Consider the following 23,703-nt stretch of genomic DNA (forward strand, 5'->3'; position numbering starts at 1 on the left):
AACAAATACCTCGAGACATTCTGTCTACCAAATCCACCAACAAGGCTTTGGTCAGCCCAAGGCTATAGTAGAAGACATTTGCCCAAGGTGCTATGCAGTGGGACTGAGCCCAGAACGATGTGATTGGAAAGTAAGTGTCTTACTACACAGCCATGCCAGTATAGAAATTAAAAAAAAGTGTTCCACTTTGTGCTTTATATTATTATTCAAAGAAACCCTTCAAGGAAACAGTTCAAAGAACAAATCTATACACATAACCAAGTATCGCCCACCAAAAGATTAGGTCATTTATTTGACCCTGGCTAACAGGTTAATGTTGGATAATGACTGAGAGAATATGATAGCAAATACAAGCAACCAGAATGGGGTTCCTCAAAAGGATTTTTGGAGTAATGTTACTCAATAGTGCATAGCTCGGAGATCAAGGAGTTTCTCAAGGTTAAGCTGCTACTTTTCTGCATTGAGAGGTCACAACTTCGGTACTATGAACATGTGATTAGAATGCCACAGGAAAGTATCACAAGATGGATTCTTCAAGCTGAGCCAACTGGCAAGAGACATAAGGGTAGACTAAAAATGAGATGGTTGGATAATATCCATAATTTCAGTTGGTTGCACTTGGGAATCCAGCTCGAAAAAGTATTGACAGTCGCTTCGGAAAGGGCCTTATGGAAGGAATGCCTGAGGACTCTAACCTCCATGACCCTCCCAACAATAGTGAGCAGAGAAGAAAGGCAGAAGGATGTAGTGTAAATACAGCTTGGTCATAACTTAGACATCAGTATATACAACTTGATGTAAACACGCATTCATATTTACAAAACAACGTAGAAACATGCTGGGTCAGTCGTTATCTAAAATATATTTACAACCAATATAAAATACTGCGCTTTGCACCAGCAATGGAATGCACATTAACTCATGTCATCTACACCAAGAGACAACAAGCAAATGAGAGAGCCTGTATGTGATTGTTTGAACTGATAGAAATGATGCCCAGACCATCCCTCAAACCAGACTCTGTTGTCTTAAAAAGGTCACACAGAATAATATAGTCCTAGGTTAACTGCATATTATCCTCATTGTTATGTTATCATTTCAATATCTTACTTTTGCCATGCTCACATGGGTTTGAGAAATTCAATGAGACAGATTTTCTATGGCCAGATGGCCTTCTTGTCATCCGCCATCACCTGTTCTGAAGGATGATAATATTTCCACATGCCCAGACATGTTTTCATGGAAGATTGGAAACAATGACAGAGGCACTCATTTACATCTACTGCACACTGTCAAGACAAAGAAACCTCAACATCCTCACACACAAAAATACACACACACACACGCACACACACACACACATTTGCCAGCTTCTTCAGTTTCTGTCTACCAAATTCACTCACAAGGCTTTGGCTAACCTGGCATTATAGTAGAAGACACTTACTCAAGGTGCCATGCTGCAGGACTGAACCGGAACACATATAATTGGGAAGAGAACTTATTAACCAACTAGCCGTGCTTGCACATAGGAAAAAAAAAAGGAATAGTCAAAGCCGGAATGTCTTTGATCACAGGTTTGCTTAACTAAGGCAGGGACTAAACAACAATAATAACAACCAGAAAACAAGTATTCTCAATGAAATATTATTTACAAATAATGATATACAAGTTTATTTAAATACTCAAACCTACCACCACTATGTATGAAATAAACACACATGCACACACATACATTCACTGAGCCAATGAGAGAATCTCTACATGGTTAAGAAATAGCCAAATCTCCTTCATATTACACTCTACCATTAAAGAAAAAAGGAAGTACACATTGGATAAGGCAGTCATTGATATGCTAAAGTAAAGACCTCCTTCGGTCATGAATAACCATAGGATTGCACCTAGAAAATACCTTTCCAAAGCACAAGTCGAGGCAAGGTTGTTTATGGAAGACCAGTAGTTGCCCATGCATACCAGCCTCTCCTTTCCACACAACCAATGTTATTCAAGGGAAAGGCAAAAGCTGATACAGCTTGGCACCAGTGATATCACAACTCATTTCTACAGCTGAGGGAACTGGAACAACATAAAACAAAGTGTCTTGCTCAAGAACACAACACACTGCCTGGTCTGGGAATCGAACTCACTACCTCACAATTGTGAGTCCGATGCTCTAACCACTGAGCCATGGACCTTCACTATTGATCTACTATGTTTGAATAAAAGACAGGATAGTTATGGCTGGAACACCTTTGTACATAAACCATTTGGATCAGGGCTGAGTTGGCGTCTTAATAATAAGTCCCAAAACACATACACACAAAGTAATAGTCAAATTTCAACATTAATGTATCAGCACTAACACTTACTGAACATGGATATTGATAGCTGTCAACACAGTACCTAATTAGATATTGATAGCTTTCACACAACACCTAATTAATCTAGAAGCAAAAACAAAAAAAGAGAGAGAGAGAGAGAAACCTGATTCAGCAAGAAAGCATCTGCATGGTTGAACAACCTGCAGGACATAGCAGACAAACCTTCCTAATAACTCACTCACTGCTAAAAACAGAAGTGAGGTGGAGAAGACGTGTTAGACAATACAGTCAGTCCTGGTAGTCTAAGAAATCTTCCATCAGATTCTGGATGTCATCCAAGTACACTATGTCTCAAGAGAAAGAACTACAAAGACAGAGTGCCTTTGATTATATTGATCTGCTTGATCAAAATGAGACCTAGGGTTAAACAGCAACAACAACCCATAATAATATACCATATTTGATGGTATATAAGACACTTATTTTCTCCCCAAAAATGTCTAAAAGGAAAACCATCCTGGGTCCTATATGTGATTTTGGGTCTCCCATAAGCTTTAATGTACTAAAATCTTTTTTTTCTTACATATATTGCTGCTGAAACTGAGATGTGTCTAATACATTTATGTGGGGTTTTTTATGGGTTTTTTATGCTATTAAGTATAGTAGATAATACAGAGATAAACACTAGACATGCTTGAGCCAACATGGGTCTCTACAGACTTCTTAAGTTCCTAGAAACAGCATCCAAATCTCATTAAAATCACACCCCACTATCTTAGGAAAGGACACATTAGATAATGCAGTGCTGAATTCCCTGCACATAGGAAAATAATAGGCAGTCATGGTTGGAATGCCTTTCATAATAGTACTGTTCAGCCAGAGCTGACCTGGGGTTAAACAATAATAGATATACACTTATTAGAACTTATAATACTCAGGTAAACAAGAAGACATACAAACACAACGAAGAAAGTAAAAATATAAATCTCTTATTCTAGGATCATACATAATACAAACAAAAATATCTGTTGTACACATAAGTGTCTGGAAGTTCATCATATGCGCGCGCGCACGCGTGTGTAAATGTCCCCCACCACCACTTGAGGTCCAGTGTTGGTTTGTTTACATCCCCATAACCCTAGGAATTCAGCAAAAGAAACTGTCAAAATAAGTACCAGACTTAAGAAAATAAATACTGAAGGTGATTTCTTCAGCTAAATCCTTCAAGGTGATGCTCCAGCAGGGCTGAAACAAGTAAATTGTCAAAGATAAAAATATTGAAAAAAAAAAAAAAAGGATGCTAACTATGTTCAGAAAGATAATGACAGAAATATGAAAATACATAATTAACTTGCAACTACTGGATAAAACATTTAACCAGTTAAACTATTACAAAAAAAAATTAAAAAGAAATTTTTTTTAAATTCCAGCTAAACTGACAAATCGCACACAAAAAAGATGGTCCTAGAATGTTCCTTACATCCATTTCAATGAAAGAATTGAAAGAATATATCTAACTAAACCTGCAGAATTTCTTTGTTTTGCCCAGCTAGCCTTGAGAAGAAGAAAGAACACTTCATTGGCATGGCTTCTTCAGTGATATATTTTCTCAAAAACTCTTGTCAAGCAAGAAATAGCACCAGAATGCTTGTTTTGTAATCTTCATAATACAGAGAAATATTTGCACTGAGATATAATTGATACTTGAGACCAGATGAATTCTTAGAAAGTGTTTGTGTGTGTGTGTGTGTATGTGTGTGTGAGTGTGAGTGAATGAGTGACTCACACACACACACACACACACACACACACACACACACACACACACACACACACACACACACACACACACACACACACACACACACAGAGAGAGGAAGAGATATCATTCTTAGCAGAATTATCTAGACTGTACCATCTATAATTATGTTGCTTTATTTTCAAAGCAGAAATTTATCTTGAAGTACATTGCTATGTGTGTATTGTTCCTACGTTTTAGCTTTCCATAGTAAAGATAATCAAATGAATTTAAAAACAAACATTTATTTATTTATTTATCTTGTCATTTTTTCTTTTTATTTCTTAATCAGAACATTTACATAACTTCAGTCACTGGTTGGGAGGTAACAAGAGGAGAAACTTTGATGCATTAGATACAAGTCTATCAGAAGGGTTTACACAATTTCCCTCTATCAAGTTTCACAAACAAGGCTCGGGCTGTCTTGAAGCTATGATAGAAGACACTTGCCCATGTAGTGGGATTGAACTGAAAACCACAGTTCAGTTTTTGCTTACATAACTATACCAGTCCACCATTGTTTTAATGCCCACTTTTTCATCCTTGCATGGGTCAGATGGAGTTTAGTGAAGCAAATTTTCTATGACTGGATGTCATGAAAGAGAAGCTTCAGAAAGATTTACTGCAGGAGTGTGCATAAGGTACAAAAGAGTAAACTCAATGCAGTTAAACAGATTTAAAGTTATTAACACCCTAGCAATACCTACAGAGACATACAGCTTACATAAGCAACTGGGAACTGAACAACAATAAGAGACAAGACACCAAAACAAGAAAGATGCTGACCATAGAGAAAATGCACCATTCAAGATCAAGAATTAACAAGCTGTATCTATCAAGAGCTTTTGAAAGATAAGGTCCAGTTCAACTCTAATTAACCTTCAGGATTACAACTACTGGGCAGAAAACATATTCAACAAAAATAAATTACTCGTTCCTGCAAATCGTAAACTATAAGATCTGCTCCATCACAAAAGAAGTTGTGTAATTCTTGAAAGAGTTTGCAGTCCTTGAAACTCCACCACCACTCTATAGTAATAAGCTAGAAAGTCATGGCTTTGAAGTCAGCACATTGACCTCAATGCCACTAAAGTCTCTAACATAGCAAATAGACAAGGAATGTATTAAACAATTAATGAAAGCAGTCAATCAATATATTCATTTACTACATCAATCTTAGTGAAGAGTTGTTGTTTAAACCCAAGACAGTCCTGAAGATTGAGGTCAGACTCTATGATTGAAGACATTCCAGCCTTGACAATCCAGTCTTTTTATACAGACACAGTGTATCTACAATTACATTATTCAATGTCTCTTTTTCAAAACAGATGTAATTAGAAGATTTGATTGTTATTTCTAGCAGGGTGAGTGATGATACAGAGTCCCACATTGGTGCGTAATCCCTTCGTGGTTCAGTAATTATAGGGTGGAGTTCTATGACATTATGACTCAATAGCGAAGGCACATAGTTTAGTGGTTAGGATGTTTGACTCATGATTGTAAGATTGTGGTTTCAATTCCTAGACTAGGCAATACATTGTGTTTTTGAGCAAAATACTTCATTTCTCATTGCTCCAGTGCACACAGCTGGTAAAAATGAGTAATCCTGTGACAGACCGGTGTCACATCCGGGGAGTAATATATATACCAGAGAAACTGGGAAACAAGCCCCTATGCTTCTTACAGAGTAATGTGGACTAATCCATGAATCAATGAAGCAGAGGATTTGAGTTCAAAGCCTACAAGTACTGAGTTGTGTTTATAATCTTCATGTTTGTCTCAGGGAAGCTGACTACAAAAAAAAAAATCCACAGCCATCACTCACTTATGGAAGACCAGCAGTCACCCATGCATACCAGCCTCCTCTCTCCATACCACTGATGTTATCCAAAGGAAAGGCAAAAGCTGATACAGCTTGGCACCAGTTATGTCACAACTCATTTCTACAGCTGGGTGAACTGGAGCAACATGAAATAAAGTGTCTTGCTCAAGAACACAACACAACAGCCCAGTCCAGGAATGAAACTAACTCCCTCATTATTGTGAGCCTAATGCTCTAACCACTGAGCCATGTGCCTTCAAGAGTACAAAACTGAAATAACAAATGTGGTTGATATAAACAACTAAAACTCTCAAAGGTAGTACCCCAGCATGGCCATAAGTTCAGTGACTGAAACCAGTAAACAAATAACTATGTAATTATAGTTAAAAGAAAAATATTTGAAATATTTACACAAACATTCATATTTTGAAAATTATAAATGACAGAAGATAAAAAGAACAAAAACCAAAAATAAATAAATAAAGTACAAATGAAACAACAAATACTTTGTTCTAAGACAATGACAACAAACTACAATAATCACATAAGTTAATTAGATCTCTTTGAATAATCTCTCACATCACTATCATCACCACCATTTAAATATCTATGCTTTTCCATGCTTGCATGGGTCAGCCAGAATTCATTCAGGCAAATTTCTATTGTCCAGATGCCCTTATTGTCACCAACCCTCACGTGTTTCCATGCAAGGTAATTTTTTCCCCATGGTCACCAGTACTTTCACAGAAGACTGGTATCAGGTATGGTATAGGCCATGTCTGTGCCTATACCATACCTGACATATAGATAGACATCATGTATCTCTCTTTCTTTCGTGTGTGTGTGTGTGTGTGTGTGTGTTTTACATATATGTCTATGTGTGTAAGAGACAGAAAACTAACAAAGCAATCTATCATATATTTTTCAGGCCTAGTGTATCCCAGGCTACACTATTTTATTGTTTTCAGGCTGACCATTTTCTTTAAGATGGCAGTGATGTTTGAAGGTAATTTGACTATTATTTCTAACAGGTGAAATGACAGCATGGAGGCTCCTTCAGTAAGGTATATAAAATTATGTTATGTGGGACCAAACTTGAAATCATGTGTTCAGAAGTTTGCTTCCCTGACAAATGAATAGGTAAGATGTGGTAGGGTAAACTGTAGAACAAGAGGAAACTGGTGATAGTGTATGCCAGCAATAACTAGTTTATAGGAGGGAGTTCAGTAAGTTCAATTGCTGTGAAAGGTGAAGGATCTAATGTTACAGACCTTATCTGAGAGAGAGAAGGGGATTGAAGGAATAATTGTAAAGCAAGGTAGAAGGGCTGTGAAAGAGGGATGTAAGGGGAGTTAGCAGTAAGCAAAGGAGGAGGGAACCAAGAGAATGTAGAAGGAGCCAATATCTCAGGGTAAACAGATGAAAGAGAAGAATGGAAAAATGAGTGGGAGACACAAAAATATGAACAAAATATTGGACTAGAAATTTCAAGTTTGTTGATTTTAATTGAATAACAATCTATTTTTATGTTGTAATTAAACAACAGCATTGATGGCTACAGGTTTCCAATGGATGCATCACTTGTTCACTGCACTTATGACAGTAACTGTGGCAGGTAAGTATCAGTAACTCAGTGCAGAACAAATATTGCAAAGGACTTCATTCAAAGAGCATCATTTGCTTTACTTTTTTTGCTGATGTTTACATCCTCTCTGAAAGATAAACACGCTTGCACACACATGTTTTTAAATTCTTTTTAGTTGAATGGAAGGGGCAGTGCCTATGACCCTTTACAGGGCCTATGAGACTGGTGGGAGGGAGAGAGGAAAATATCCTAAAACTGAGGACCCAGTGTGAATGCTTCTAACAGAATGGATCCTATTAAAAGTACTCAAAAGTTTCAGGTGATTGTGGTGTGAAACCAGGTGACGGATTAAAAGTTTTTAGGTTTTTTTACTCGAATCAAGCCTCATATGTCTACAATAAACCTCACGGCTGCATTAGTCACTTTGGTGTGTGTACATGTATATGAGAGAGAGAGGAAGAGAGTAAAAGATCCACTTTTGTGTAGTTTCATGTATTGAATTTTGCTATTTACAAAGTATTAGTTAACCTCAAGTTATAGTAGAAGACTCTTTTCCAAGGTACCATAGTGTGATTGGACCAAACACCATGTGGTTTTGAAGCTAACTTCTTAATGATACAGCCATGTCTATATCCATGGTAGTCGGCTAGTTATTTGATCCACAAAAAAAATGAAAGGCAAGTCAACTCTGGGAGGATTTCAATATAAATGTTGTGTGGCAGTGTTCCACACGTGCGTGCATGCGTGTGTGCGTGTGGTACTGTTTTGTTAAGCATACCTGTTGAGGCAAGTGAAATTGAAATCGATGACAGCACCGCATGACTGGCATCTGTGCTAATGGCGCGCTCAGAGTACCATCCAAGCATGATCATTGCCAGGTCCGCTGACTGGCCCCTATGCCGGTGGCAAGTAAAAAGCACCATTCAAGCGTGATCATTACCAGCGTTGCCTTACTGGCACTTGTGCCAGTGGTACGTGAAAATCGACATTCAAGTGAGGGTGTTGCCAGTGCCGCTGGACTGGCTCCCATGCAGGTGACATGTAAAAACACCATTTAAGTGTGGCCGTTGCCAGTACCGCCTGACTGGCCCTCGTGCTGGTGGCACGTAAAAGCACCCACTACACTCTCAGAGTGGTTGGCGTTAGGAAGGGCATCCAGCTGTAGAAACTCTGCCAGATCACATTAGAGACTGGTTCAGCCATCTGGCTCACCAGTCCTCAGTCAAACCGTCCAACCCATGCCAGCATGGAAAGTGGACGTTAAATGATGATGATGATGATGAATCTCTAATTGACAAGCTGCCATTTAAGAGTGCATACCTAGTCAAGATTCATTTTGGTTGTTCTTGTCGTTTATTTCCAAAACAGCCTTGATCTAACGAATGTTTGCTTAAAGCTATTTCAGCTCTGATCATCCTGTCTTTTATTGTATATCAAGGATTACATTGTCCAATATGCTCTTTCCTTATTCAAGATGGTCAGGTGTAATTCGAGAAAGGTTTGGCTGCTATTTCTAGATGGGTAAGTAACTACATAGAAGTATCTTATTGATTTGTTCATTGCTCATTTATGTCTGTTTTTCGATACTGGCATGGGTTAGACATACTTATTTGAGGCAATATTTTACAGTCTGGAGGCTTTGATCTTACCTGTTTTTCAGGTAAGGGATTTTTATTATTTCACTAAGGTTTGAAAGCACAGAGCTACAGGATGCATTGTTTACAGGGGATGTAAACATGCCATAATTCTTTCCTCAAATGGTCACATGGAAAGCAAAAATTCACACACACACACACACACACACATATATGCACATAACATGGTTAGGAAGCAAACTTCTGACCACATGGTTTTGAGTTTGGTTCCACAGTGCAGCACCTTGAGCAAGTGTTTTCTACTATAGTTTGGGCCAACCAAAACCATGTTAGTGGATTTGGTAGGCAGAAACTGAAAGAAACCTGTCAAGCTGTCCTGTGTGAGTGTGTATCATACACATGCAAATGTCAGTGTGTGTATTTGTGTTTCTTTGTTTTGATAGTGTGTAATAGTTGTAAATAAGTGTCACTGTCATACAAGAGGTATCATTCTTTTATAATCTGCCATGAAAACATGTCTGGCCATGGAGAAATATTACCTTGCTTGGAAACAGGTGTACATTAGCAGCAGGAAGAGCATCCAACTGCAGAGATTCTGTTACAGTGAATACCGTTCAATCCATGCAAACATAGTAAAGTGGATGTTAAAATGATAATGGTGATATACATAAGATAGGCTTCCATACAGTTTCTTTCTACCTATTTCAGTCACAAGGCATTGGTGGACCCAAGACACCTGCTAAAGTGTCAGACTGAGCTGAAAACCATGTTTATGAAGTGAACTCTTAACCATACAGTTATACCAACACCCGTTCATATATTGGTTTTAAATTCTAGCACAAAGCCAGCAATTTTGAGGGAAGAGTTAAGTTGATAACAATGACCCCCAGTGTTCATTCAACTGGTACTTATTTTGTCAACCCCAAAAGGATGAAAGTCGACTGTGGCAAAATTTGAACTCAGAACATAAAGACGGATAAAATGCCACTTAGCATTTGGCCCAGTGAGCTAATGTTTTGGCCAGCTCACTGCCTTCACGCATTCATATATCAATTATAGTCATACTCCTTTATGTTGTCTATAAAGAAGTGGATGAGACAGAAAAATTTTAAAGTATTGTCAGAGACATAACAAATGGTCAAACTCCAATTTGTGGTTAGGAATTGATTTAGTATATCATATCTTCTGATATGTTGAGTATAAACACAAACACATAATCTGATTACATCCTACTGTGACATCTACTTGCATTCTCTTGCATAAGAAAATGAATTATTTAATTTTTGAACAGTTCTGTTTTCATGCTCCAGTAAACTTATATATGTCCTTATAGATTCATTCATCACTATTTCAACAAGTATAGTGAAGGATATGGTTTTCTATTGAGGTTAGGACAAACAAGTTCAGAATTACTTACTGATAGAATGAAAATAATATTGGTTTCAAATTTTGGCACAATTTGGGGGTGGGGTAAGTCGATTACATCTACTGGTACTTATTTTATTGACCCCCAAAAGACGAATGACAAAGTTGATCTCAGTGGAATTTGAACTCAGAAGATAAAGATGGATGAAATGCTGCTAACTATTGAATATTAACTGATGGCAACAGCTATTTTCCATCTCTTTGATACCACACAATTGGCTAGGAATTGATTTAGTATTTAGTACATCACATCTTCTGATATGTTGTGTATAAACACATACAAATAACATTCCACTGAGACATCAACTTACATTCTCTTGTCTAGAAAACTAATGAATTATTTAATTTTTGGACAGTTCTATTTTCATACACTAATAATCTTGTATATTAAATTAAAATGCTGAAAGTTACAACAAATAGGGTTCACATAATCTGTGGTGATTTTTCATGGCAACCCAACATAATGAAATTCCATTACAAAGACTAAAATTCCTTTTTAGAGCTAGAAAATACTAATCAATTTCTGTTCTCTCTACAAACCTTAAGACCCACAACAGAGTATTGCTCCCACATCTGGGCATGATACTTCTGCTACAAATATAGAGATCCTAAACTACATCTAAAAGAAGGCCATCTGATTGATTGGCAGAAACTCATTCATCAATATGCTACAAGATAGGTGAAGGACTTGCAGCCTTCCAAAAGAAGTACATCATTTGAGAGAAAATCATTATTCCAGAGCATATTTTTGTTAATTTTAATTATATTCTAAAGTCAATCTTTTCAACGAAATTATAAATTTTAGAAACACCTATTTATATTTCTTTATGCACCTTGTAATTAATTACTGAAGGTAATTACAATTGTTTGAAATGTAGGAATCTGAAGAAATTCTTGGAAACAAAATGTTACAGAGGGCTTAGTCTGAAACTCAAACCTTTTCTACATTCTGTTACAGATTTTATAACTGGTTATATTTTTTAAATAAGGTTTGGCAGAATGAAGCATGATTTAAAATTAGGCCTTATTAGATGACGGTAAACTTCACTATGGGCTTCAAACATAAAAAGGTACCTCATCTCTGTACAATAAACTCTGGCCCACAGATGAACTGCCTCATCTCTCTCTGTTTAATTTCCAATACTCCCATGAATATAAAATAAAGTACTTATTCTAGCATACAATAGATAGCATTTTATCAATTTCAGTTTAATGAAATATGAAAGTCATACAATTGAACTAATCTGTTGCTTAAATAAAGATATTTATTTATACAGAGACATAGGTGATAAATAACATCCTAGACAGACCTATAAAACAGCATGAGACACACATGAATAGCAGTATTAAAATCTTTCATTCGCCAAATACCAACTACAGAATGAAGGCTGTAGTAGCTTTGATAGCAGTAACTCTGCGTGATTTCACAGCAACTGGCTGACACGAGTAAAAGAGAATGCCAATGAACCCAGAAAGAATGACAGGTTAAGCCAATTTCATAATATGATTTGAATGGTGCATGCATAAACTACACACATGCATGAACTATCAAATAAAGTGCTGATAATCCAGTCTGAGATCAATGATTTAATCACAAGCTACTTTTGAAATAATAACAAAACAAATCTCATAGTCTTGTTGTAAAATTCCTTCTAACCATCTAAGACAACCATTTAGACTAGATGCTTGTAAAGGATGAATTTAATAATAAAATACACTTGCAAGCTAGTTATATTATAGTCTGTAATCAGAACCAAACATCATAAGATGAATAGCAACTACGGTTTTGAAATAGCTTCCTGTTGTCATTTCTAGGTCTAAAAGAACACAACAATACTGTATTGTCTTTAATTTAGGCACCGAATCCTGTATTTAATCTGGCAGAAGAACAATTTAAAATCAGTGTAAAAAACCAAAAATCTAGTAGTGTAGCAAGCACTAAGTCACATAACATGTTTTCAATAAAACATTCAGTGAGATTTCTTTATTATTAATAATGAACAATTCCTCCTTGGAGACTCACTGATAAAAGATAAATACAGAAACACCAATGGATGAAGATGCAGGAGTGTCATCAATTCAGGCTCTACATCTCACAGAAATGTAAAGTCTATGGGAGAGTCATGGCAAAATAATGATGATGATGATGATGATGGAAGGCGGGGGTAGACAACAGAAGCCTCTAATTCTCCATCCTGCTTAAATGTCTGATTAAATAAAAACTACAGTTGAATGATTCCTCAAGTTATAACATCTTTAATCAATTCTGAATTGTAGTTAGAGCAGAAACATCTGCTCCAAGAACACAAAAATATCCTAGCCAGAATAAAAAATAAATAAATAAACATAATATTCATATTGTTTGGTGACTCAACAATAGCTGAACAGGATTTTTGTGAATGGGGAGTATATATGCAATAAGAGTAGCAGAGCTTCCCTTGTCTCTTTCTTTCCTTCTTTTTTTTTTTTTTTCTGAGTCCAAAAGAAGACGGTGGGTGGTGCCCATGATCTTTTAATGACCTAATAGACTGGGAGATTGGATTACTTGAGAGAAGTGAATGCAATTAACAGCTAATTTGAACTACTGCATACTAGTAGATGGAAGCAGGAAATATCACTGGAATTAGATTTTATTTTGTGGGTATTAAATCTGAATGGTTTTTGGATTGCAACATTACACAGAATTCTCCAAGAATAAACTTGAAGTGGTTTTCTGTTGCTGTCACCAAATCCATTACAGGATTTACACACAACCTATCAAGCTAAACTAAACATTCATAATTATAGGGTGCTCCTACTCTTTACAGCAGTGAGCTGTACCCATTTAAGAGACAACTTTATTGCTACTGGATGTAATGAGCCTCTTCTTCTGCTGACTTGCATCAGATAGTGACAAATGTGCCACATATCCTGTTAGTGTGCCATTTTCACATCAGTATGGCTTTCAAAGCTAATAATTTCTGGAGTCACTTCAACTCACAAGAATACTCTGGTTGTTGGAGTTTGCACGATCTACCTTTAATGTACAAGTAGCATTAAGAAGATACTCTCTGGTTTGAAGAAGACAAGAAGACACTAAGAGTTGATTACATTGACCCAAGTACTTGATTGTTAGTTTATTTAAAATAGCAAACCTGTTAGAGTTAAATGTCACTGATGATACAATTTTACCTATCAAACATAGCCTTGCCATCACCTGTGCTGGCTTGCTTCAGTAGATTCCGTTGAACCTTGTAGTGTGTGACCGACTGAAGTACTTGGTGCTGCATTGATATTTTTTTCCTTTCTACCCACCTTTTTTTGTTTTTGTTTTTCTTTTGTAAAATATATTCCTTTTCATATTCTGAATAAAATGTACTCTAAACCAATAAATATACTAATAATACCTTTAGGCAATAAAAGTGACTTCTATGTATTCATTAAACCTAAGTGTCCAATATACTAACAACTTTAGCCAACAAAGAGATTATGTGGTTACTAAAGTCACTAGTTCAACATACTAACACATTTAGCCAATAAAGAGGTTTCTCTGTGGTCACTCAACTTGTTACAGACAGTGACCAAATGTTCCTCAAATCACACCTCACCATCTTAAAAAAAGCCAAAAAACAAAGGTTGGCATCAGGAAGAACATTTGACCATAAAATACTACTTCAATAAGTCTCATCCAACCCATGCCAACATGGAAATGTAGACATGAAATCAATAATGATGATATATGTTGATGCATGATGTGCATTTATAATTACAAGCAACAAAATCTTGGGAAAAAAATATCTCTGATGTACACTATACAATGACTTTTTCTTAGTATCATGATATAAGGGAAAAACAGGTGTTCAGTCAGAGTCCTTTGTTTTTTTTTTTATTAGTGTATTAAATACATTGAAAAGATACAACACATCCTAAATGATAGTAAAAGCAATTTGAAAGTGACCATTGCATTTTACTGGTGTAGGCTGTAAAAATGCACCACATTGTGGAAATCACCTGATCACTTGTCTTGTTTCATAAAAAACAGTCTATATTCAATACAAATAAATGTTATACATAAATTGTTCATCTTTTTAAGGTTGGTGCTTGTAATGAAAATTTAGACAAGGAATTCATGAGATATAAATTGTAGATACATAGTAGGTTATCATGATATGTAGGATGTTTAACTATAGTAGTTTCTAAGTAATGTTTGTCCTGGCTATGACATTAAACTGCATCTCATAATGGGGCCCTAGTTGAGGCCAAGATTTTGAAGAGTGTGGAACCACTTCTTAGCAACTATTGTTCCTAAGTCTACTCTGACCTGGAGTAGTATCACCTGTCAGGGTTCCAACTATGAGTTAATTAGCATATTATGGAAGAAGCTCCAAGCATGAACCCTCACTGCCTTGTGGGTGCCTTGGGAAAGGAAACGGTTAAGGGAATCAATCTTGACAGCATGTCAAGGAGTGAAGTCTTTCAGATGGTCTGGTGCCCTCTTTGACACCCTTCTGGTGGGCAACTCCAGAGTAGAAGGAGCTCTCCAGTCCTGTAAGACAATTTACTAAAGAAAAGGCTATTCCAATTTAAAACCTATAGCTTACTGGTTACTGCAGCTGCCTTAGACCACTGAACCACACTGGTTAGACCTCTAAGTCTAAAGAATGAGATCAGATTGCATGGACTGAATCTTCTTTTAAAACTATTAGGTGCAAGCAGAAAAAAACAGCCTTGCAACATCAAAGATAGGTTTACATAGTCACTTGAGGGCATGCCACTCTTCCTCGTGATCTTCAGACATGAAGCAAAACTGCCATCATACATACATATGTACCTACGTATATATGTATGTATAAGATTCAATTGAATCAGGTACTTAAATTGAGGCACCTTGTTAGATTGGAATAATATACATACACAATATTATGTAAATATCAAACTTGGTACAGAAGTACCAACTGAATGATATTCATGCAGTTTATGTAGACAATTAGACTCAGCTGAATAAAGAGATCTGCTCTTGAGTTATTCAGACATACACATGATATTAAATATACAGTCCATAATATTTACAAAGGGCAGATTCCAAGACAGGTGAATAAAATATGAATGAGTAACAGTAGAGGTACAGGTGTCAATCCATGTAATGTTTTCATTAATCAATTAAACAGTTTCTTTATAATGATGTAATGTTTTCATTAATTAATTAAAGGAGTTGTTAGAAACAGCCATAATGGATTGATACCTGTACCTCTACTGTTATTCATTCATATATATATATATATATATATATATATATATATATATATATATATATATTTCTATATATCTTACAAGTTATCATGAAATATATTACAAATATCTGAAATGTCTATTACAGATATACACTAAAGTACTCTGATACAACTCTACTTCTTACTCATATTAAGATCAGCAAGAACATTTATGTAGTTATTTGACCAGCTAGAAGCAACAGTAAAATTCCTTCAAATGATATCCTACTGCTTCAAGAAAAATAAGAAGGACACATTGAATTGCGTAGGTCAAGCTACATTATTCCTGAAAACAAAATGGGATTGTCACATTGAAAGTCTTTGATCAAGTTACTAAAGCTAGTTGCAAGATTACCAAGTAGATAAGGTATTGAATATTGGTTATGGCTACTACAGTAACAATACAGTGCGGGTTATCAGTAAATTAATGTATGCATACAGCTTTCGCTCGTTTCAGTCATTAGACTGTGGTCATACTGGGGCACTGTCTTGAAGAATTTTGAGTCAAATGAATCAACCCCAGTACATATTTTTGTTAAACCCAATACTTATTCTATCAGTCTGTTTTGCTAAACTGCTAAGTTACGGAGATGTAAACACACCAACACCGATTGTCAAGTATTGACAAACACAGATACACACATACATGTATATATACATGATGGTCTTCTTTCAGTTTCCATCTTCCAAATCTATTCACAAGGCTTTGGTCGCCCGAGGCTATAGCAGAGGACTCTTGCCCAAAGTGTCATGCAGAGGGACTGAACCCAGAACCGTGTAGTTGAGAAGCAAGCTTCTAACCATGCAGCCACACCTACATCTAAAAATATGGAACGCTTCATGAATTTGCACGTCATTCTGGCACAGAGGTCATGCTAATCTTCTCTGTATTGTTCCAGTTTTAGTATATGTACTGCCGAAGCATAAAATTAATGTCATTGTGAAATTAGAGTAAATGGTCCTTTTAGGCAGTGTGGAGTGAAGACTGAATCAGCTATTAACTGGTACTTGATTATATCAAAATGAAAGATAAAATTGATCTCAGTGTGATTTGCACTCAGAATATAGACAGTCAGTATTTATTTCAGCTCTTTACATTCTGAGTTAAAATCAAGTTGAGGTCGACTTTACCTTTCATTGTTCTACAGGTTGATGAAAGAAAGTACAAGTGAAGAACTATGTTCAATAAAATTGAATGTTTCTTTCCCATTCCTTCAGTGTCCGCTCTTGTGCCTGTGTTAGAAATTATTATTACTTAATAGACTGTCATATGTGCAATGAACAGTAAAATACAAAATAATGACTTTATTCTTTTATTTGTTTTTTAGTCATATGACTGTGGCCATGCAGGAGAATTGACTTGCATATTTATTCTTAACACATTCCAGCAGATTCATCATCATCATCATCACTGTTGAATGTCTGCTTTTCATGCTGGCATGCATTGGATGATTTGACAGGAGCTGGCCAGCCAGAGAGCTGTCTAGGCTTCAATTGTCTGTTTTGACTTGGTTTCTATGGCTGGATGCCTTCCCTAATGCCAACCACTGGCACGGATGGTTTTTATGTGTTACTGACATAGTTACATTTTATGTGGCACCACCATGAATGCATTTTATATGGCACTAGTACCTGCAAGGCAAAGATCTCTCAGCTGGGAGAGGGAGTGAGGACATGGCCATATAAGAACATACCTGTCCAATGTGATATGCTAATCACTGCTGTGTTCATCACAGGAAAACAGTTTCTCCTTTATGATGAATATGCACAGGTTCATAACACACTTTATTCATTAGTATATGAGATTTTGGAACAACTGGTGTTTCAATACCTTTGTGCTTCGTCAGCCAGAAGCACCCCCAGACCAATGAATTGAACAAGAGCCTATGGCCTTGTTTATAATTTCAGTGCGCAGACTATTTGCTAATCCATGTCGGCATTGTTATATGTATGGTGAATAGCATTGATCTCTTTTTCCTAAACAGTTAATGTTAAGTAACCTTCAGTTACTTATTAAAATACAAATATGTATCTTGATGTAAACTCATTTGTCTAATGGTACATGATAAATAGTAAGACAATAATTATGACAGTACCAGTATGAATCATCATCATCATCATCATCATTTAACATCCACTTTCCATGCTAGCATGGGTTGGACGGTTTGAAGGCTCCAATCTGATCTGGCAAGGTTTCTACAGCTGGATGCCCTTCCTAACGCCAACCACTCCAAGAATATGGTGCTTTTTACATGCCACCGGCATGGGACCAATCATCTATTTCTTTCCCTTGCCTTTCCTCATTTTGTCCCCTTCAAACACCAGAACCTACATTAATCTTTTGATACCAACCCACGAGAAATCATCCCTCTATACTATTATACAAAGTCATATTTTAATTAAAACCTTCAACCATGCTTTTATGTAAGGTGCTTTTGTTATGTTATGATACAAACACCATTTTGATAATGAAAGTTCTTAATAATTTCCAAAATTAATTGAAAGGGTATGTGCCCCACCCTTCTTTGAATTACAATATAAAGAAGAGAAAAATGTTGCAAATATATATATAAAACAAGCATAGTGGTATCTAGATTCATCTTTATAATGCAACCCTAGGAAGGTTTGTATGTTGATTATAATTTCTAATACACCAGAAAATCGTGACACATAGAGCTCAATGGGTATAGTGTGTAGTCTAAGAGAACAACCCTGGTTTCCTAACTTCTGTTCCCTTAAAGCTACACTAAAATGAGCTTAGGGAGTAAAACCTGAAGAATCGGGAGATAGGATCGTTAAGGCAGTTGGTACTATTTCCAGCCAGTAACAATGGTGGTGCCAAACTGCATTAGCACTTGTGCTTAGACTATAACAGCGTTGTTGTTGTTTACTGCCATGTTGGCTCTGATCGAGCAAACCCACGATCAAACTCGTTCTAGTCATGACTATCAAATTTTATTTTCTGGAATAGTGTACTTCGGGCTGCCTTATCTGACGGGCACTTTATTAAAACAGTAGGATAAGGGATTTTGTGCTGCTATTTCTTCTTGGCGCTGCTATACCAGGGTTGGGAGAAAATGTGGGATGAGTAGAAGCCTAATGGATACTATAACATAAATCTCTTCATAATTTGTAGCGTGATACAGACAGATGCCAGATAAGTAACAGTACACTGCCAAGAAAAAACAACAAAAAAACGGCAGAGTAAGACAAAAAAATCTATAAGCTATGCAACGAAAATATCTATAAGCTATGGCATAAAAATAAATAAATATGGGTAGCACAAAAATAATTTATATATATATATATATATATTTCCGCTTCAAAAATGCTAATAAAATAAAATAATTAACATTATCCTAAGGTATTTTTAGCAACTTTTATAGCAGGAGTTATTTCTCTTGACTTCCGCCACCTCATCACCCAATGATGAGATGCAATGTTATGTTTGATGAGACAGATGTTTTCTTTTATGGAGTCTAGTTTTTACACGCAAAATCGAGCGATGAAACGTTAAAAATTATAGAGAAATAATTAGATCAATTATCAGAATAATATTACTCAAAGTAGCAGGTGTGTGTGTGTGGGGGGGCATATAAAGTGTACGTAAAAGAATAACAGTATTAGAACGTTAACATCTTCATCATCATCAGTTTTAGATTCATCTTGCTATGAGTCAATGGGTTGGACATGTTTGCACTACAACATCCGTTCCGCATGCAATGAACCCACTCCAGCTATCCGTTAAATAACACACACAGGAGAGAGAGAAAAAGGGAGAGATAGAGAAAGAGACGAAGTAAGTGCTCAGCATAAGTGGACTTTGATTAGTCTTTTTACGTAGCAACAGAACTGGTTGCTCTAAAAACCCTTTCGTTGTCAGGTATGCGGGGCCAGTACAATATGCATGACAGTAAGCCAAACAAGATAATCTCTATATAGTTGCTCGACTTGCAAGAAATACCAGTCAAATATCCCTCAAATTTCACCGTCACCTTGCAAAGGGAGAGCACATTGCATAATGTAGTCCTACATACACAATCCCACGAGGTGATGATGATCATGGCTGAAACATCCATCTACTGATTTAGGGTTGATCTGGTGTTAAACATTAACAGGACTGAAGCGGCCGAAAGTGAATTGGTCGTGGTTTAGTACTGATGTTGCATGTTTACAAAGTCAATGGTAGAATTATATAAAAATATGTCAAGTAAACTCGTAAAATTAATAACTTCTTACATTCAACAAGCCTAGCATTTTAGAAGTCGATAGCAAAAGGGGGGGGGCGGTCGCAATGCCAACCATTTAATCAATTGCTCGGATCACAGAGACTTATAGTGACTCAATTTTGTGAATATTTCGCAACCGCGTCTCTATAAGCATCCACAAGGCATAATATCGGTTATTTGTGAGTGAATGAAACTTAATAAATCCAATACGTTGGTTAACATGTGTAAGCCGTTCAAACAACACAACTGTTGTTTCACACCAGAACATATTAACATGTTTTACGGAAAGAGAAAGAGATAGAGGGGCGGAGTAACGATGAAAAACAATGACTGTTGTTGTTTACGTGAACAATGTCAAAATCACTACCGCCCTCCAACAGAAACCAAACACCTTTATATTCCGCTTGCTTTCTTCACGCTTTTCTAACCGATACATAAACGCACGAACAGATGCTAAGATGCACGATAAAAAAGGGTTTCCAATAAATATATTAAAGCTTCCAGTAACAAATTTAAAGTAAATAGATAAAAATCAACTTACCATATTTTACATTGTTCCACATAGACATGAGTTTTGATTTGACTTTTTCAAGGTTTTCCCCTTCAGATTGGCCATTACTAGGCGAGGGGTCTATTGAAGTACTTGCAAATTCACTAACTGACATAGAACGTCGGGCAGGTACACTACTGGCACGGTGGCTGCTCCCACTACTTGTAGGTATCTTACTACGACTCGGTCGGTCAGCTGTATAGTAGACATGTTCTTTGGAAGAAGGGCGGTTGGGTTTTTCTTCCACACAGAACACCTCTTCACTGGAACCTTTCATTTTTTTGTCATGGCTTTTGACTTTTCCTCTATTGTGACTGCTGGATTTACTTGAATAACTTCCATAATCGCTCGTGTTACCGGCGCTACCATAGCCACTATCTTTACTAAAACTACTGTAGTTACCTTTGTAATCAGTATACGCGGTGTTACTACCAAGAGTGTGGCTGTAGTTTGTGTGTTTTCTATTGCTACTAGTGTCAGTATTTCTAAGAATAGGACTAGTGTTGTAACCACTTCGAATATCAGCAGCGATATCGTGGCCGACTCTGTGCTTACTTGAAATCCTATATGTAGGTTGAGAATCCCTTAATTGAACAAGTTTTTGGTTCGTTTTATAAAAGTTTTGAATAAAACTATTATCAATGTTACTTAAGTTATGTTTATCGCTTGAGGAAGATCTGTGTTTCGTCTCCCCAGACGGTTTAGGAAGCCCGTCTCCGGCAACATTACTGAATGATGTGGTCCCACGAGTATAGGAAGTTAAATCATTCGGAGGTTTTTGATCCGACGGTAAATAAGATCTGTGTTTATCAGCTTCCACAATATTTTTGTAGTTGGTGATTTTGCTACTTGTAACGGTAGCATTAACCGTAGTGTTAGCTGTAGTTGTTGTTGATGATGATGATGTGACATTACAAGATTGCTTATTGGAACGGGCTCGGGCTGCAGCTGATGACCTGGTTGGAGGGAGCACGATATCATCTTTCCTTCTGGTATCCAGATATGGTGATGCTGGCGTAGCACGGGCCGGGCTGCCTGGTCCACTAGATGATGGAGATGGACATGAAATTGAACGTTCGGTGACAAAAGGGGCTGGACTGGGGAAGACCGGTGCAGACTTAACATTGCCACTACCTCCATCCACTTTTTTCCTTGTACTTCGAACATGAGAATCAATGACTATGGGAGATGGAGGCAGAATTTTCTTGTGACTTCCTTTAGCAATATCGCTTGCGCTGCCAGGAGGACTGCTCGAGACAGCTGTATTATGACGAGAAGGGGATGATGAAGACGATCGACTACTTTGTCCACTGTTCGATCGGTGACGATGAGGGCGGTGTTGGTGGGGTGAGGATGGAACTGATGGAAGAATGCGTTTAGTCGAAGAAGGGGTATGCCTCGGGGAAACCTCCACAGATGACGTCGGAGAATCAAACGACAGTGGATTTCGAACCAGTTCGGGTATTTCATCCGTGTCGGTCACTCCAGTGCCATGATAGGCTTTACCTTGTTGGCAATGATGAGACGACATTCGACTAATATATTTTTTACTCTGTGCAGGGCAGCTGGAAACATAGTCAAGAGTAGACGCATCCGTCGCTTCCTTGGGAACAGGTGACGAAGAGTGGTGATGCTGATGATGTTGGGAACGATGACGGGGGATGTGATTATGTAGTGAGACATCTTGCTCAGGCGCTGGTGTTTGCATCTGTTTCTTTTTCTTCTTCTGCAGCTGTTGCGGTAGTTCTCGATGCTGATCTGTATTGTAAACGCCGCAATCAGCACCTTCTTTAATAGCCTTCTGCCTCGTTGATGTAGGTGAAGGTAAAGGCGAAGACGACAAATGTCTTAGGGGCGAACAGGGTCCAGACGTCCCGAGTCCAGTATTACCAGCAGTGTAGATAGTTGCAGTAGTGTTACGAACTACAACCGTAGTGCCAGTGGCGGCTGTTAGTGTTCTTGCTGCGGTTCGGGAAGAGGATAAAGCAGCATTGTTATCTGTCATTGTCCCAGCAATGATTCAACCATGGCGCCGCAGTACGTAAGACTTCTTCTTTGTAATTCAACTACAATGCTTATGCTTCCTCTGCTTCTTCTTCCTCTGTTGTAGTCTTAATAAGAAGCAGAACGTGGATACTTCCTTTGTAAAATAAACATTAGTTGCAATTTATCAGAGCGGTTGTAAAGAAGAAACCACTCTATGACATACACACATACGAGAAAGGGCAACTAGCACCGCTCGTAGTGTTAAAGCACGAACACTATTTCTGATTTGACACACACGCACGCACTCACTCACACTATCAATCACAAAGAGAAAGCAGACGGTGGTTTTTCTAATAAAGTGGATTGGAAAGGCGAAACGAAACAGATATAAATATGCATTTACATGATTAACTATACATATATATTTATGTATATAAATTTATTTGTATAAAGAACAGTCGATACATTGTCGGATACTTTATTCTTCCTATTTTCCATTCCAGTTTTGTTTATTAAAGTAGATTCCAAAATTACGAAACGGAACTATTTGTTTCCTCTACATAAATACGCACATACACAATCACAAATAGTTATCACTTAATTGTATTTATATATTTATGCCGAGTTAAAAGTCTTTTAGACTACACCTATGTTTTTTTCAAGTATGCACAACAATATGAAGGTGTAGCTATATTTCCATTTTTTTTTAAATCTTCGTGAGAAATATTTGTTTTTTATTTACATTTTCCTTTTGCTGTTCTAGGTTCTATAACATAAATACAAAATATACAAACGAAAAGAAATATAAATACGAGAACAGCTACGCACACACACATATACGAATTTGAGAGCGTGCATAAACATTAATTTAATATATTTAAATATTATAAATAAAAATATACGTGTGTGTTTGTGTGTGCGTGCGTGTGTGATACTTGTGGAATTAACTGAAACAGTAATACTGTGAGGCAGATATTGTTTCTACGGTAGGATCTTATCTGATCAGGACAGCTTGTGACAATCACGAGATGTAGTCCTTCTGTTCAAAACAAATTGTCAACAAACAAGGAGGTATAACTAAATAATAAGAAATCTTCTGCTTTGCGAAAATAATGGCATTTTAGTTTGTTATGAAACCATACATTG

The 23,703-nt window shown here is 36.9% G+C and overlaps 1 protein-coding gene and 1 non-coding gene across 2 annotated transcripts in view; both read right to left on the minus strand.

Annotated features, from left to right (window-relative positions):
• Positions 1–22,888, minus strand: part of LOC106876491 (uncharacterized) — a 72,655-nt gene extending 49,767 nt beyond the window's left edge. The window contains exon 1 of the mRNA XM_014925054.3: positions 20,563–22,888. Coding sequence (XP_014780540.1) covers positions 20,563–22,576 — 2,014 coding nt within the window. The 5' untranslated portion in view covers positions 22,577–22,888. The remainder of the gene's footprint in view (positions 1–20,562) is intronic.
• On the minus strand, positions 16,615–16,717 carry LOC128248419 (U6 spliceosomal RNA). Its single transcript, XR_008264661.2, has one exon. It is a non-coding gene; the product is annotated as a U6 spliceosomal RNA (small nuclear RNA).
• Positions 22,889–23,703: the final 815 nt, after the last annotated feature.

The sequence above is a fragment of the Octopus bimaculoides genome, chromosome 7 (assembly GCF_046866305.1).
Source record: "Octopus bimaculoides isolate indiv1 chromosome 7, ASM4686630v1, whole genome shotgun sequence".
Taxonomy (NCBI): Eukaryota; Metazoa; Mollusca; class Cephalopoda; order Octopoda; family Octopodidae; genus Octopus; species Octopus bimaculoides.